This window comes from Oryctolagus cuniculus, chromosome 10, assembly GCF_051225735.1.
Source record: "Oryctolagus cuniculus isolate XC-2025 breed Fujian yellow rabbit chromosome 10, ASM5122573v1, whole genome shotgun sequence".
Taxonomy (NCBI): Eukaryota; Metazoa; Chordata; class Mammalia; order Lagomorpha; family Leporidae; genus Oryctolagus; species Oryctolagus cuniculus.
The window spans coordinates 18,873,171-18,891,051 of record NC_142876.1 but is presented as its reverse complement, the minus strand read 5'-3'; the positions used below and the strand labels follow the sequence as shown (position 1 = coordinate 18,891,051).

Here is a 17,881-nt window from a genome sequence, read left to right as displayed (position 1 = left end):
CCCTGCAAACTCCTACATTTCTAGAAAGCCCAGTATGTCCCAAAGCCAAATCTAAGACTGAATAACAATAGTGGTGATTGGTTCAAGTGCTTCTTAACCTGCTTGATATTTACACATGAACTGTGAACCTCTGGAGTTGGTTTCTATTCAGATAAGGAGGTGGTTCAGATAGTATTTTTTTTTTCTGAATACACAGTCAGTCCTCTTAAAGACACTAACGGAAACATCTTTCTTCCCTGGATTCTCCTCCTCAGCCATGTCTTTCATTCCCACCTGGGTCACTCCTAGGGAGCAAGAAAGAGGAAGGCCATGAAGACAGGCAGATGGACTTGGATATAACAGGAACTGGGAAGCAGACAACAGACGTTTAGTTTGACCTAAAGAATTTTATGCATACTGCAAGCAATTCAAGGTTTTCTGAATCACTCATTGAATGTAAGGTGGGCAGCATATCTCAGGAATTCAAGAAATGCTGTGTTAAGCTACAGACATTAAATCTTTTTCACATTATGCAATGTTGTGTATGTTATCCTACTAGAAATGCACTTCAGATGTAAGTTCCTTCAAAGTGTTAATTGAAAGAATACTTAGTGTTGTGAGCGGAAAGCTTGGGAAGTGTGGAAAGTGTGTCACAGCACAACTTCCACTGAACAGCACCTTCCTGGCTGACAGGTGTTCTAAATGGGTTCCCTTACGGGGCTACCGATGTATTCCTTACCGGATACACTGCTTCTGAGGGTATTAACCACATTTATGGTGGGAAAGTAACTACCTGAGACATGCTTTAACAGCAGGTGGCCCCACCCTGGTCAGGAAATGTGGGAATTCTCAGAAGACAGGTTGCAACAGTGGCTGTGTGGATGACAGTACCGTGTCCTATGAGAATTAATGTAACAGCTACACATGACAGGGTCTCTGGCTTAATCCCGACTACACTGCTCCCACTGAGGCTGAGAGAATCCAGACCGCTGGAATCTACCCTCTGATGGTATCACTCACCTGCTTAGAGCCCTCAGTGGGCCCCTTGGCTGTCCATAACATCCAGATTCACTAAAGCCACAACACAGACATGGGCAGATCTGCACTGTCATTTCCTACTTGGCCCATCAGGAGGACCAGCTGGAGACAGTTTTAAAAGCGGTCATCGTCACCAGTCCCTCCCCTTTTGTTTCCCAATCAGATAGTAGGGGGTTCTACTGCCTCATGAGAGCTATTTCCATATTTCCTCACTTCAGTGGTCAAGATATCTTTATGTTTCTATCTTGCAAGCCCAACATTAAATGACGCACGACTTTTCTACAGACAGATGATTAAAAATGGTTTTGCACATTGGGATCCTTCCTAATTCCCTAAAACAAATGTTAGATGTGGTAGCATAGACAATGGCGCACTGACAGTCCACAGTCACCCAGCTGGCTTGGTAAATCCTCAGCAGGCCTCCTGCCCATTGCTTCTTCTTTCCCCCAGGAGGTGGAATTTCCATCCCCTCCCTAAAGGCCACAATATTCCTAAAGTTGTATCTACCTGTTGGCTGCACAAATAACACCTACATCAGTCTCAAAACTAAGTTGTTTCAAAGTCAAGAGTGGTTTATTTCCTTGCTTATAGTCCTGTGTGTACCTTCTACAGGGCCCTGAAAGAAATACACATTTGCTAGTGTGTGGCCATTGCATGATTTAAGATAAATAAACACTCCGATGTCTACTGGGTGCAGATAATGCAGGTGAGAAAGGCAAGCAGCAGGGAGTGTCCTGGGGAACAGGAGCTCAGGGGCTAAGGAGGAGGGGTCTGTACAACATCTAAACTACTCTGCACTTCTGCACAGTGGACCCCAGGTTGTCACGCCTTCCGACTTCCTGACAACCCAGGCTTCTAATGCAACCTTCTGGATATTTCAGCGTTGGACCCATGCGCGGTCCAGGAGTCCTCACTGCTGGGTCATGCTGTCGTTCCCTGTGGGCCTGGGCTAGGAGGGCGTCCAGCTCCCTGCCTGCATGGATACTGAGAATGGACTTCACCTCTGCGAACCTCAGGTTCTGCACCTCCAGGGCGGCCTGGGCTGTTTCCAGGACAGAATGAGAACCTGAGAGCCAAATCGCTTGGCACAAGGCAGCCCCGCCTGCCAGGTGCGCATCCCGGCGCTGCCTCTGCTCCCCACACTGCCATCTGTGTCCATGGCCAGCACCATTCCGGGAGACCTGTGTCTCCGGACCCCGCTTCACCGGATGTCTCCTTACTAAAAAGCAGGACCCGCACCTGCCGCCGCACCCACTCTCCCCGCGGGGAGCCGCGCTTCTCCGTCTCCGTCCTGGCGCTGGAATCGGAGCCCGAAGTCTCTCCGTTTAGAAGTGAGTCATGTCTGGAGCTGGTTGTTTCTCCAGGGCCGCTGGCCTCTCCTCTGCGGTTCCTAACGCCCGTTTCTCTTCCGTCTCTGCCACTTGCTGCCTCGTCCTGAGTCGCTAAGGGCCAAGGGTCCAGGAATACGCGGCGCCAGGCCTCTCGCTGCCTCCACCTGTCCCTGGAAAGCCTCCCCTCCCCGTCGCCCCCAGTCCGCGTACGCGGGCAGTGAGTTCCAAGGCAAGGCGATCCCTGTGGATCCTAAAGCCAGGCGCACCCGCGTTCTGAGGCAGTAATATTTGGGGTTGTCCAGGGTCTGTCCCACCCAGCCCCTGGCGCTCCTGCTGCGTTTCCGTGATGCCTGGGTCTCCGCGGTCGCGTCACAGGCAGGACGCGATGGCCACGGCTCCCGCGATCACAGACTCTCCACTAGCAGTGCGGGCGCGCATGGGGCGGGGCCGTGGGCCGGGCCTAGAGTCTGGCTTCTCCCCGTCGGCGGAGGCGGAGTCCCTGCAACCCCAGGCTGGCTCAGCGCGCCCTGGCGGACTCGGTGCTCTCCTGCTGCCCAGGGCCAACATTGCTGCGCCTGCGCTCACAGGGATCATCGCGCGACCTACCGGAAGCACCTTGTCTTCGCACGCCCTAGTGCCTGATCCTAGAAGAGTCCCTGGCACCCGCAGCGCACTTCCCGGCGGTCCTCCTGACCATGCCCGGGAAAAGGGCGCGCAGGTACGGACCGGTTCTCGCTTTCAGAGACCCTGACCCGCTGAAGTCGTGAAAAAGGTCTTATAGAGGCAGGGACCACCCCTGGGACTCGGGCTCCGACCACAAGAGCTCTAAGGTCTGGCCAGGTTGGCGCCTTGGCGCGCGCCTCCTCTGTGCACCCAGGTAATTCCGCGGGGAATTTCCCCGGACGACTTCTGGGCTCCTACACAGCCGGTGTGAGGACAGCAGCGGCGACGGTCCTGCAGCGCACGGCAGGCGTGCGGGTAGCGGGCTGTTTCCCCATTCATCCGTGTGCACTTCCCTGTGTCCACGGGGAGGAAACGTGAAAGCGAGGAGGCTGCCCCGAGGTGAAGTCGGACCGGGGATATAGTCCGGCTTCTCTATGTCACGGGAGGAGTCCCTAGGATACCTGGCTGGCTCATCGCGCCCCGTCGCGCTTAGACCATTCGCATTACCCGAGCCTGAGGTTGCAGGGGTGACTCCACAGCAGGCGCCCATCGCTCACCCTTACACAAGCCCCGCGCCTGGTCCTAGAAGATTCCCTAGCACCGGGTGCGCAGGGTCGGGCCAGGTTGGCGCCTTGGCGCGCGCCTCCGGCACGCGCCCAGGTAGTCTCTGCGGGATTTCCCTGCACAGTGTCTGCGCTCCCACACACGCGAGTATAGGACGCCGGCCCGCGACAACAGCCGTGCCCGCGGGCTGGGCATCGGCGTGCTGGGCAACAGGCTGTCCCTACTTAGCTCCCGCCAGTCCCATTTGGAACCTTCTCAATGCTCATCTCCAGTTGTGCGTTCCTTGTAGAGCTGGAAGGTGGCTGTGGCGCTCAGCTTTCCGGAACGGGACTGCCCCTCCCCGTGTCTGCGGAGTTTTCAGCAGTGGCCCTGGCGGAGAAGTCTGGGAAGAAGGCACAGAAGAACGCCCAGCCAAGGCCGGCGCGCCCTCTGTCGGGTACCAGCCCTGCCGCCCCGAGAGAGCCCTGGGTGCCCTAACCTGTCAGCCCAGGGGGCAGGGTCTAAGCTATGGGAGGTCAAGGTCTGGCCAAGTTTGCGCTCTGGCGCGTGCCTCGGGGACCTTCAGGAAGTTTTCTCCAGTGCGGTGGGCAGTGGTATTGAAGTGGGAGCTGGTCCCCAGTGTTCTTTCCCCCACCTCCCCGCATTCCCCACTCTATTCTGGCAGGCTTCAGGGTAGCCCCCTCACCTCCTCTCCCCTAGAGACATCCCATCAAAGGCACAGGCCATCTATCTGCTAAGGGGTTTAGGAGGAAGGGCCTGAGGCTGTGGGTTGGAAGTGTGGGCGGATCATGGTGCTGGTACCTGAGCCCCTGGCAGGATGTCCGGAGCTGGGCCCAGGTGAAGGGAGTGGTGCCCCGCACAGGTGATGTTCCGTGCTGGCCAGAGCTCTGAGAGATCCAACCTGTGCACAGCATTCCAGTGCTGCTCACTGAGCTCCGGAGGACAGAGCACTGCTGTCCTGCACACCTCGCTCTGAGAACAACAGCAACAGGCGTCCTTCCCCAGTTCATTAGCTGTCAATCCACTTATAGGTGTGGGACGGGATCCAGACATTCAGGACACACTGGGGGTACTTCCTACTTCTTTTGGTGAAAGGGATCAGTTTTCCTTATCACCGTTCGGGGCTGCCAAAGTCATGGGTGGATGAAATGGCAGGATGCCCTGGGATATTCAGCCTGTCACTTGGATGGCTGTCTTAGCCCTTGCAGGTACAGCTGGGAGTACTGCCCGTGGTAACATGGGTATTTTGCTTTTTCTTAGAGCTGGAAGTCGAATGTGCCACTCAACTCAGGATCATCGGAGATCAACTGGACTTGAGCAGGAAGTGCCGAATCTGGTAGCTAAGCTCTTTAGCTTAGTCACTTGACATTTTTGAGGCTAATGTTTGGGCCAACCTCTTTAAAAAAAAAAGAGCCATTTCCCAATCTTGTGCAAGTTTCCTCACTTAAAGGAGACTTCATTATCACTGAGAGGACTGTGGAAGATCATTTGCATGCTTTGGGATGCCTTTGAGATGAGAGATGAAGGGGCTGGCTGCCGCCTGCTGGTTGGCTTCACCTACAAGCACAGGTTCGAGTTCTGTCTGCTCAACCTCAGATCCAGCTCTCTGCTATGGCCTGGGAAAGCAGTGGAAGATGGCTCAAGTCCTCATGCCCCTGTACTCGAGTGAGAGTCCAGAAGAAGCTCCTGGCTATTGGCTTCAGATCTGCCCAGCTCCAGCCCTATTGGCCATTTAGGGCTTGAGCCCAGAGATGCACCCTCCTGGGACACCTGGAAGACTCTCCTGACTCGTGGCTTCAGATTGGCCCAGCTCTCCCACGTCTCTGTCACTTTCCCTTGAAATAAATAAATCAATCCTTGAAAGAAAAAGTGGTGGAATATGAATTCTGCCATGCCATCTGAGGAGCAGGGGCTGCTCTGGTGATTTCTCTGTCAAATCAGATGGTGGGGAGTGACCCCAGAATCTCTACAGCCAATTCCTGCACTGGCTCCCATGACTCACACAAGCTAGGGCACTATTCAGGAGCCTTCAGCTGATTGTTCTTCTCTTCTTCCCGTCACCGCTTCCCTTCCTCACCCTCTACCAATGATGTGAGCTCACTGTTTCCAAGGGTAAGGGTAGCGTATACACGTGTCTCCTAGATGCTAGCTGCAAACAAGGGGTGTCTCTATAGCTCTCATTCTGAAACAGGAAGCAAGCTACGCCTACTTCTGCACAGGACTTGGCTACACATGAAGCAATTCTTGCTCTGTAGGACTGGGGGCAGAGGGAAAAGTGAGAGATCACCTGCAGCTCCTCTGGTCTGGCAGGTCCACCCAGGAGCAGTCCAGGGTGCAAGCTCACTGCTTCTCCAATTAGAAGTGGAGTCTCCGGAGCCAGCCACTTTAAATAAATCCCTTCAGGGCATCCATGTGGAGCACTGAGCTTCCCTCAATACCTCTGCCTAGGATTAATTTCCTATTTCTCACAATTTTCCTTCCCAATTAAATTGTATGTCCCTTAACAACAGAAGTTACACCAATGTTCCTGTATTTTCTACTCCTACCTTGGAGCTGGAACAAGGGAAATGATGTGGTCAAAAGACTCGTGCCAATGGAGACCAGTGAAGATATTCTGGGTTGATAATGAACACGTACTAGTTCATGTCGTGAACAAAATGAATGCAGAGGATGGTGATCACTTTAATAGCTTATTGCCACAGTAACAACTTTTGCATGTGTACAAATGTATAAATATATTCATAGATCAAAGGACAAAGTTCAGTTTCTGAGAAGAAAATTAAAAATCCTTACAATGAAATAAAATGGTTGTAAATCATACTGAGGCACAGCTGATTCTGCAGTAGCTTCCATGTATAGGAACGATAGCCCACACTCAAATTCTTACTGCAAGAATTCAAGTGCTTTGAAATTCTTGGATCCTGACTTAAAAAGGCTACTTTAATACTCATTTTCAAACTAAGCAGATCCTTTAATTTAAAGAAATAAAATAAAGATTATTCCTGATTTGATTATGACATTTCCTGAAGTATTTTTTGTTGTTTTATTTTTAATTGACAATTTGATGTGTGTGTGTGTGTGTGTGTGTGTGTTTACAGAATTCAATGTGATGTTCAATACGTGTATACGTTGTGGAATGATGGAAAGAAAGGGACGCCCATATATTTTCCCTCATCCGAGGTAGCTAATGGAGTACCGGAAATGTACTGTGTGAAGTGAAATGGCCATTTTGAGATACCATGATTGGTTGTAGCCTTTTTTTCTTCTGTTGAGGAACAGTGTGTTTTTTCTTCACACTATTTGTTGAACTCTTTTACCTAGTGTACAATCATTAATTAAACTGAAAATAGATCTTTGTAAAAATTAAGAGTGGGAATGGGAGAGGGAGGAGGAAGAAGGGTTGGAGCTTGGCGGGAGGGAGGGTAGAGTGGGAAGTATCACTACGTTCCTTAATCTGTGTATGACTTAAATAAAATTTTTTTAAATTGGAGAAAAAACAGTTAAAATCCTCTTAGTTATTTTGAAACAAATGTTAACTACAGTCACCTTGCTGTGCAATGGAACACCAGACCCCTTTGCCATACAACTTTCTACCTTTTGAACTTGCTTTACTCACCTCAGCCTCTGGCAACAACCATTCTACTGATTTCTCTCTCTCTCTCTCTCTCTCTCTCTCTCTCTCTCTCTTTCTCCCTTCCCTTCCCTTCCCTTCCCTTCCCTTCCCTTCCCTTCCCTTCCCTTCCCTTCCCTTCCCTTCCCTTCCCTTCCCCTTCCCCTTCCCCTTCCCCTTCCCCTTCCCCTTCCTTTTTTGACAGGCAGAGTTAGACAATGAGAGAGAGACAGAGAGAAAGGTCTTCCTTTTCTGTAGGTTCACCCCCCTCAAATGCCCCCACGGCTGGCGCACTACGCCAATCCAAAGCCAGGAGCCAGGTGCTTCCTCCTGTTCTCCCATGTGGGGCAGCGCCCAAGCACTTGGGCCATCCTCCACTGCCTTCCGGGGCCACAGCAAAGAGCTGGGCTGGAAGAGGAGCAACCGGGACAGAATCCGGCTCCCCAGCCAGGACTAGAACCCAGGGTGCCAGCGCCACAGGTGGAGGATTAGTCAAGTGAGCTGCGGTGCTGGCCCATTCTACTGATTTCTAATATGCGTTTCACTTTAGACCTTTCTCTTGTATCCGCACATTGTCATCTATGCCAAAATTATTTCATTTACCGTGTGTTCTGTGCACATCCATGTCATAAGAATGATAGAATTTTCTGGATTTTGTTCCACTGGGGACACACACTACTTTTATCCACACATCCCTTGATGAACACTTAGGTTGAGTCCATTATATTGGCTACCTACTGTAAATAATGCTATGATGATCATGAAGATGCAGATACTTCTTCCACACACTGATATCAAATCCATTGCGTATACGCCCAGTCGTGAGATTGCTGGATTGGATGGTAACTCTATTTTTAGTTTTTAGCTTCATATTGCATCTCAAAAATGGCTTCACTAATTACAACAGAACAATGGGCAGTCAGAATATCCCTTTTCTCTCTATCTCTGTTTCATTTTTCATCTTTTCTTTTTGTTTTCTTTCATTTTACCATTTAAAAATTTTATTTAATTTATACAAATTTTATAAATTTCATATATACAGGTTTAGGAACATAGTTACACCTACCCTGCCTCCTAACCATGCTCCAATCCTTCTTTCCCCTCCCTCTTGGATTGCCACTCTAATTTTTTACAATGATCTATTTTCAGTATACTTAATGATCATATAGTTAACCCTACTCTCAGTAAAAGAGTTCAACTAATAGTATGAAGAGAAAGAAGAAACAGAACAGACAAAGTCTATAAACAACCATAAGTTCTAAAATATCTATTTCATTTCAATACATTACATTTCAGGTACTCTATTAGTTAACTCGGATTAGGGAAAGCATATGGTATCTTTCTTTTTTGGGACTGCTTTGTTTCACTAAGTATAATGGTTTCCAGTTGTGACCATCTTGTTGCAAAAGAGAGGGTTTTAATTTATTTATGGGTGGGTAGTACTCCATAGTGTGTGTGTGTGTGTGTGTGTGTGTGTGTATATATGTATATCATAATTTCTTTATCTATTCAACAATTGATGGACATCTGGGTTGATTCCATATCTTAGGTATTGTGAATTGTGCTGCAATGAACATAGGGGTACAGATAACTCTTTCATATACTGATTTTTTTTATTTTGGTTTGGGTAAATTCCCACGATGGCTGGATCATATGGTAGGTCTATATTCAGATTTCTGAAATGTCTCTATACTGTCTTCCACAGTGGCTACACCATTTTACATTCCCACAACAGTGGAACCTTTCCCCATATCCTCGCCAGATTTGTCATCTGTTGATTTCTGTATGAGAGCCATTCTAACTGGAGTGAGGTGAAACCTCATTGTAGTTTTGATTTTCACTTCCCTGATGGCTAGTAATCCCGAGCATTTCCTCAAATGTCTGTTAGCCATTTGAATTTCCTCTCTTGCAAAATGCCTGTTCAATGTCCTTTGCCCATTCCTTAACTGGATTATTTGTTTTGTTGTTGTTGAATTTATTGAGCCATTTATAGATTCTGGAAGTTAACCCTTTCTAAGTTTCATACTTTACAAATATATTCTTCCATTCTGTCAGTCCCCCTGTTCACTTTTCTGAATGTTTCTTTTGCAGTGCAGAAGCTTCTCAGCTTGATATAATCCCATTTCTCAATTTTGGCTTTGATTCTTTTGCTTCTGTGGTCTTTTGCAAGAAGTCTTTGCCTATGCCAATCTCTGGCAGCGTCTCCCCAATGTTCTCTAATGATTTGATGGTATCAGGTCATAGAATTTTGTCTTTGATCCTTTTTGAGAGGATTTTTGTGTAAGGTGTGAGGTAGGAGTCTAGTTTTATACTTCTGCACATGGAGATTCAGCTTCCCCAGCACCATTTGTTAGACTGTCCATGCTCAAGGGATTGATTTTAGCTCTTTTGTCAGAAACAAGTTGGTTGTCGATGCATGGATTGATTTCTGGAGTTTCTATTTGTGTGCACGTCTGTTTTTGTGCCAGTACCAGATTGTTTTGATTATAATTGCCATGTAGTATGTCTTGAAATCAGGTATTGTCCTTAGAATAAATTTAACCAAGGATGTCAAAGATCTCTATGATGAGAATTACAAACATTAAAGAAATAAATAGAAGAAGAACAAAAAAATGGAAAAATCTTCCACGTTCATGGATTGGAAGGATCATCAAAATGTCCATACTATGGAAAGTGATTTGCAGATTCAATGTGATATCAATCAAAATACTGAAGACATTCTTCACAGGTATAGAAAAAACAGTGCTGAAATTCACACGGATGCACAGGAGACCCCAAATAGTTAAGCAATCTTATACAACAAAAACAAAGTCAGGGGCATCACAATACCAGACTGCAAGACATACTACCGGGCAGTTATGTTCAAAACAGCTTGGTATTGTGCAAAAGCAGATCATTAGGCCAACAGAACAGGAAAAAAATCAGAAATCAATCCAAACATCTACAACCAACTCATCTTTGACAAAGGAGCTAAAATCAGTCCCTGGAGCAGACAGTCTCTTCAACAAATGGGGCTGGGGAAACGGGATCTAAACATGCAGAAGCATGAAGCAAGATCTCTGCCTTACACCTTTCACTAAAATCCACTCAGAATTGACTAAAGACCTAAATCTATGACTGGACACCATCAAATCATTAGAGAACATTGGGGAAACCCTCAAGACATTGGCATAGACAAGAGTTCTTGGAAAAGACCCCAGAGGCACAGGAAATAAAAGCCAAAATCAAAAAATGGGATTACATAAAATCGAGAAGCTTCTGCCCTGCAAAAGAAGCAACAAGCAAAGTGAAGAGACAACCGACAGGATGGGAGAAAATATTTGCAAACTATCCAACTGATAAAGGATTAATAACCAGAATATATAAAGGGATCAAGAAACTCCACAACAAAACAAACAACCCAGTGAAGAAATGGGCAAATGATTTAACCAGACATTTTTTCAAATGACGAAATCCAAATTGCCAACAGACACATGAAAAAAAAATTTCAGGATCACTAGGCGTCAGGGAAATGCAAATCAAAACCACAATGAGGTTTCACCTCACCCCATGTTTTTTTTGTTTTTATCTTTTTTTTCTTTTTCTCCCTCATACAAAGTGCTGAACTCTTTACCTAGAATAGAGTAAATATTCTGTGTATAAAGTTAAATGAGAATAGACCCTAGTAATAAATAAGACTGGCAACAGGAAAGGGAAGAAGTAGAGTGGTGGGAGTGTGTGGGAGGGTAGTTATGGTAGAAAGAATTACTATGTTTCTAAAGTTGTATTTATGAAATGTATGCAAATTAAATAAAATAAATCAGGTATTGTGATGCCTCCAGCCTTGGTTTTGTTATATAAGATAGTTTTAGCTACTTGGAGTCTCTTGTGTTTCCATATGAATTTTAGCATCATTTTTTCTAGTTCTGCAAGGAATATTATTGGTATTTTGATTGCAATCATAATTGAATCTGTAAATTGCTTTTGGTAATATGGACATTTTGATGATCTTTCCAATCCATGAGCATAGAAGATTTTTGCATTTTTAAATGTCGTCTTGTATTTTTTCTTTAGTATTTTTTAATTTTCTTTCTCCAAATTTGTGAAGTTTCCTGTACTTACTTCACTAAATAGGCCTTCTAGTCCACTATTGTTCCACTTCAGGAATTCCTAAGACCCAGATGTTGGGTCATTTGATAGGGTCCCACAGATCTCCAACACTGTTTTTATGTTTTTTATTTTCCTTTTTTTTTTCCCCGTCTGACTGTAAGATTTCCGAATATCTGTCTTCTAGTTCAGATGTTCATTCTTCTACCATGCCAAGTCAGCTGATAAGGCTTTCCACCACATTTTTTATTTTATCTTTTCTTATTCTTCATTTCTAATATTTCATTTTGAATTCTCTTTAAAATTTTTTCATGGGAAAAATTTTCATTCATGTTGTGTATGGTTTTCTTTAGTTTGTGGATTTGCTTCTGATTGCTTTTGAGTCATCCTAATTAATTTTTTGAATTCCATTCCCTGCATTTCATCAATCTCTTCATTTTCATGTTGTAATACTGAAATATTGTTGTGTTCCTTTCGGGGGTTATGGTGTCTTCCTTATTTTTTTTTTTTTTTTGAATGTCTATGTTTGTTTTTAGACATTCGTGGAGTTGATTTTGGTATTTCTTTTACTCTGATGTCTTTTATCTTTGATATATACCTCTGTGGCATAGTGGAATGTCTGCATCTTCAGTTAATACCAAGAGGTGTGTGGTGGAAGTGGGCAGGGATCTCTAATCAGTGCTCCTGGGTGGGGTAAGTATCCAGGGTAACACCGAAGTTGGGCATGGTAAATCTCAATACCTGCTACCTCCTGCACCTTCTCAAGTAACCCCCGAGTTCCCATGGTCTCAGCACAGAAGGCTCCCATAGTCACCGAGTCCAGAGGTTTCCCTTCACCGTGCCAGCCTGCCTAGTCAACAGAGAAGCAGACATTGCCCAAGACAACTCTACCTAGGAGTCCTGAAAGTTGGAGGATATGGGTGTCCCACGTGGCTGCTCAGCCAGCTCCTAGCCAGCCTCAAAGGCAGTGGGGACTGTGGACCATTCCTACACTAGAATCTCTGGATCAGACCTGCATACAAGAGCCACTGGCCAAACCTTGCTACCTGCCCACTGTGGCTCCCCATCTTCATGGAGGAACGACACAGGACCCTGCGCTGTTCTTTTGTCTGCTCGGCCCTCCCCGGGTTTGCTGCTGGTTCTTCCCGGGTTGGCTACTGTCCCTTCCACCTCCGTGGAAGGGCGGTTCCCCCTGGCCACTTTCCCCACTTCCGCAGGGGATGTTCCCCTTAGTTGTTCCTGGTGCGGTGCATGTTGTCTCTCTCCTCCTTTATAGTCCTCTTCCGCCAATCCCAACTCGGCTGCCCACACGCCCAGTACGCTGCTCTCCTCCAATCAGGAGCAGGATCAGCTCCTGGAGGTCATCACTCAAGTTGGCGAGAGGCAGCTGCGTAGAAGCTGTTTTCTCCTCTCCCAGCGCCACATTGTGGGAGAGCAGATGCATAGAATAAGTCTTAATTCCAGTAACTCAGTCCAGTCCGGGTTGCTCCCCACACCCACCACTGCCACCAGAACAGCAGATTAGGTGTCCCTTTCAGTAAGCTGCTATGGCTGTGCACAAAGGATTCCATAGCTGACAACCTAGCCAAAAATAGTGCCTGCCCTCGCTCATCCCAGAAGTGGGCACTGCTGTGGGGAAGTTGGAGCAAGACATACATGTCCCCTCAACTTCCACTGGGTCCAGAGTCAACTACGAGCAACCGCCAGCACCCAGGGCTCCAGTCCAGGTCCAGGACATGCTCTCCCCCTGGCTATGTCCCCACGGGTCACTACAGTCTGCTCTCACCTCTGTCTCCAAGCTGATGCTCGCTCCAGCTCTCCCCCACTGCAGCTGTGCTCATGCTTGTACTGTGCGCCTGCTCCCTCCACACAGGTCCATGGCCTTCCTGCTCTTCCCTTAAGCCTTGCAGTGGGTTTCCTCTCCAGTTCTCCACCAGAGAGTGCACTTCCTACACTTTTCTCTTCACTGTTTATCCTTAGCCCAGCTCAGCCTGTCACTCCCTAATCCACCCTCTTGGAATTCCATCTTTCTTGTTGTGTAAGTGTATGTATTTCTTTGAAAGGCAGAGTTGCAGGCTAGGAAAGACAAAGTGAGTAAGAGAGAGACAGAGATCTTCCATCTGCTGGTTCAGTCCTCAAATGGCCACCAGGACTGAGCTGGACAGGAAGCCTCAAACTCCATCCTGATCTCCCACATGGGTGGCAGAAGCCCAGGTACTTGGGCCTTCTTCTGATGCTTTCCCAGGGGCATTAGCAGAGCAGGTTGGGAAGTGGCTCATATGGGATGCCACTGTTGCCGGTGGCAGCTTAACCCACTGTGCCACAACACCAGCCCCATCATTTTTTTGAGAATAGCTGACTTGGCAAGTGAGGCAGTACCTCACTGTGAGTGTAATTTGCCATCCTGGTAATAGATGTTGAGCATTTTCCTATGCCAGTTAGCCATTTGTATGTCTTCTTTTGAGAAACATCTATTCGAATCATTTGCCATTTTAAATAGGATTGTTTCTTTATTATGGAGTAATTTGAGTTCCTGTTCATAGCCCAGAAAAACAAAAAAAACTCAAGAAACTCTTCTGAGAATCTATGTACTATTCTAAGGCAAACAATCAATACAGGTATCCATTTAGGTATGTGTATATATGGGAGTGCCTCAAAAGATTATGGAAAATGGAATGAAAAGTTTAAGTTGGTTCTGGTGCTAAATAACTTGAAATCCATGCAAATTTTTTATGACTTCTCATGTACATGGGCTTTTAACTGTAGATCAGAAATATAATTTCTCTTCATTTACTTTTTAAGAATTATTTATTTCAAAGGGATAGATACACACAAAGTAAAGCACACACAAGGGATGGGGGAAGACAGAGAGGGACACACAGAGAATTTTCCATCTGCTTTACTCTCCCCAAATGTCCCCAGGGGCTAGAGCTGGGCCAGATCAATGCCAGGAGCCTGGAACTCCATCTGGTCTCCAACATGGTGCATGGGCCCAAGCGTTTGGGCTATCTTGTGAGGCTTTCCCAGGCACATTGGAGGGAAACAGATTGGAAGTGGAGCGACTGGGACTTGAACCGGCACCCATATGATTCTGGCATTGCAGGCCAAGCTTAACCTGCTGGACCACAACACCAGCCCCAACCTTTTCCCTTTTGAAGAACAATGCATTCAATTTTGAAAACATTCATAATTTCTCCTAGAAGATGAGCTTTCAGAGCACAGACACTGACCAGGTGAGGAAATGCATTTTACAGTTTGTTAGAACTGAGCACTTTTTTTTTTTTTAACTAAATCTTGATTAAATCATTGAGGGTTGAGTCCTGTTCCTCTTAACCCTGGTTATAAAAATATCCCGTACTCGTTATCATTTAACATTCAATCTGTAAGAGTTCTACAGCCAAGAGGTAACTCTTGTGTACTTGTATTCAATTCTTTCCAAAGTTCTTTTCCAGTTCTCCATACTTTCTACGAATCCCCACAGGAGCACATAAAGGGAAAGGTCATCAGGACAGCAACCAATCGACTTCAGTTACAAAATGAATTATCAAACTATTCTACCTTCTGTAGTGACCTAGAAAGTCAGCATTCACTGTGATGTTCAGTGTTTCCAGAATGAAATTTTCTTTGTATCAAGACAACATATGAACACCAAGTACGACAGGTTGTGCTGGAGTTCTCAAAAGAAAGCACAACCAGAACCCCTCCTGCCCTGTCAGTCCTCTCAGCTGCTCTCACACCAGCTGGGCAGCAGCCTTCAGCAAAAACACAGGGACGCTGAACAGACAGAATCCACTGGAACAATTTTCTAAGCCAAAGAAATGCATTTCAAGTTTCCTTCCTTCTTCAACAAGTGGTTTAAGTTCTTATATCCCCAAAATGGCTTCTGGGAAACGCCAAACCAAAACTCATTTATAACATATTCTACCACTTTTTCTTTAAGGACTTATTTATTTATTTCAAGAAAGAGTGACAGAGACGTGGGAGAGCTGGGCCAATCTGAAGCCACGAGTCAGGAGAGTCTTCCAGGTGTCCCAGGAGGTGCATCTCTGGGTTCACACCCTAAATGGCCAACAGGCCTGGAGCTGGGCAGATCTGAAGCCAATAGCCAGGAGCTTCCTCCGGACTCCCACTCGAGTACAGGGGCATGAGGACTTGAGCCATCTTCCACTGCTTTCCCAGGCCAGCTGGATTGAAGGTTGAGCAGACAGAACTCGAACCTGTGCTTGTAGGTGATGCCAACCAGCATGCGGCAGCCAGCCCCTCCATCTCTCATCGCAAAGGCATCCCAAAGCATGCAAATGATCTTCCACAGTCCTCTCAGTGACAATGAAGTCTCCTTTAAATGATGAAACTTGCACAAGATTGGGAAATGGCTCTTTTTTTTTTTTTAAAGAGGTTGCTCAAAACATTAGCCTCAAAAATGTCAAGTGACTAAGCATTTTACATGCTTAGCTACTAAGCTTAGCTACCAGATTCGGCACTTCTTGCTCAAGTCCAGCTGATCTCCGATGATCCTGAGTTGAGTGGCACATTCGACTTCCAGCTCTAAGAAAAAGCAAAATACCCATGTTACCACGGGCAGTACTCCCAGCTGTACCTGCAAGGGCTAAGACAGCCATCCAAGTGACAGGCTGAATATCCCAGGGCATCCTGCCATTTCATCCACCCATGACTTTGGCAGCCCCGAACTGTGATAGGAAAACTGATCCCTTTCACCAAAACAGGTAGGAAGTACCCCCAGTGTGTCCTGAATGTCTGGATCCCGTCCCACACCTATAAGTGGATTGACAGCTAATGAATTGGAGGAGGACGCTCTGTTGCTGTTGTTCTCAGGAGCGAGGTGTGCAGGACAGCAGTGCTCTGTCCTCCGGAGCTCAGTGAGCAGCACTGGAATGCTGTGCACAGGTCGGATCTCTCAGAGCTCTGGCCAGCACGGGACATCACCTGTGCGGGGCACCACTCCCTTCACCTGGGCCCAGCTCCGGACATCCTGCCAGGGGCTCAGGTACCAGCACCATGATCCGCCCACACTTCCAACCCACAGCCTCAGGCCCTTCCTCCTAAACCCCTTAGCAGATAGATGGCCTGTGCCTTTGATGGGATGTCTCTAGGGGAGAGGAGGTGAGGGGGCTACCCTGAAGCCTGCCAGAATAGAGTGGGGAATGCGGGGAGGTGGGGGAAAGAACCCTGGGGACCAAGTCCCTCTTCCATTGCCACCGCCCGCCGCCCTGGAGAAAACTTCCTGGAGGGTCCCTAAGTCACGGACCAGGCTGCAAACCTGGCCCGACCTTGACCTCCCATAGCTTAGACCCCGCCCCCTGGGCTGACAGGTTAGGGCACCCAGGGCTCTCCCGGGGCGGCGGGGCTGGTACCCGACAGAGGGCGCGCCGGCCTTGGCTGCGCGTTCTTCTGTGCCTTCTTCCCAGACTTCTCCGCCAGGGCCACTGCTGAAAACTCCGCAGACACGGGGAGCGGCAGTCCCGTTCCGGAAAGCTGAGCGCCACAGCCACCTTCCAGCTCTACAAGGAACGCACAACTGGAGATGAGCATTGAGAAGGTTCCAAATGGGACTGGCGGGAGCTAAGTGGGGACAGCCTGCTGCCCCGCACGCCGATGCCGAGCCCGCGGGCACGCCAGTTGTCGCGGGCCGGCGTCCTATACTCGCGTAAAGGGAGCGCAGACACTGTGCAGGGAAATCCCGCAGAGAACTACCTGGGCGCGTGCCGGAGGCGCGCGCCAAGGCGCCAACCTGGCCCGACCCTGTGCACCCGGTGCTAGGGAATCTTCTAGGACCAGGCGCAGGGCTTGTGTAAGGGTGAGCGATGGGCGCCTGCTGTGGAGTCACCCCGGGAACCTAGCGAACGGGTAACTCGAGCGGTCTGAGCGCGACGGGGCGCGATGAGCCACCCAGGTATCGTACGGACTCCTCCCGTGACGTGGAGAAGCCGGACTATATCCCTGGTCCGACTTCACCTCGGGGCAGCCTCCTCGCTTGCACGTTTCCTGCCCGTGGCCCCGAGAACGTGCACACGGATGAATGGGGAAACAGCCCTTGCCCGCACGCCTATGCGGAGTGCCTTTCGACCGTCGCCGCCGCTGTCCTCACACGGGCTGTGCAAGAGCCCAGAAGTCATCCCGGGGAAATTCCCCGCGGAATTACCTGGGTGCACAGAGGTGGCGCGCGCCAAGGCGCTAACCTGGCCAGACCTTAGAGCGCTTGTGGTCTGAGCCCGAACTCCATGGCTGACCCTGCCTCTAAAAGACCTTCTCCCCGACCCCCATCTGGTCAGGGTCTCCGCAAGCCAGAACCGGTCCGTACCTGCTGGCGCTCGCTTCGGACTCGACTGAGATCTCTTGCGCACCCTCTTCCCAGGCATGGTCAGGAGGACCGCCGCGAAGTGCGCTGCCGGTGCCGGGGACTCTTCTAGGATCGGCGCTAGGGCGAGCGAAGATATGGAGCTCGCGCTAGGGTGCGCGATAATACTTTGCCTCTGCGAGCGCACGCGCTGCAATGTTCGCCCTGGGGAGCCTGAGAGCGCTGAGTGTGCCCGGGCGAGCTTAGCCAGCCAGCTTTTAAAGGGATCTCCCTCTGGTGACGGGGAGAAAAACT

The 17,881-nt window shown here is 48.3% G+C and overlaps 1 protein-coding gene and 1 long non-coding RNA gene across 2 annotated transcripts; one reads left to right on the top strand and one right to left on the bottom strand.

The window, feature by feature from the left end:
* The first annotated feature begins 1,573 nt into the window (after positions 1 to 1,573).
* LOC149123694 (uncharacterized) lies at positions 1,574 to 6,594 on the top strand. Its single transcript, XM_089305024.1, has 3 exons — positions 1,574 to 3,066; positions 3,865 to 4,011; positions 4,836 to 6,594. Exons 1-3 carry the CDS (start codon positions 2,695 to 2,697, stop codon positions 4,890 to 4,892), a joined length of 576 nt encoding a protein of 191 aa, XP_089161150.1. The 5' UTR covers positions 1,574 to 2,694; the 3' UTR covers positions 4,893 to 6,594.
* Positions 6,595 to 14,060: 7,466 nt separating this feature from the next.
* Positions 14,061 to 17,854, bottom strand: LOC149123693 (uncharacterized). Its single transcript, XR_016213923.1, has 3 exons — positions 17,591 to 17,854; positions 16,644 to 16,790; positions 14,061 to 15,816 (listed from the first exon to the last, which is right to left on the bottom strand). It is a non-coding gene; the product is annotated as an uncharacterized LOC149123693 (long non-coding RNA).
* Positions 17,855 to 17,881: the final 27 nt, after the last annotated feature.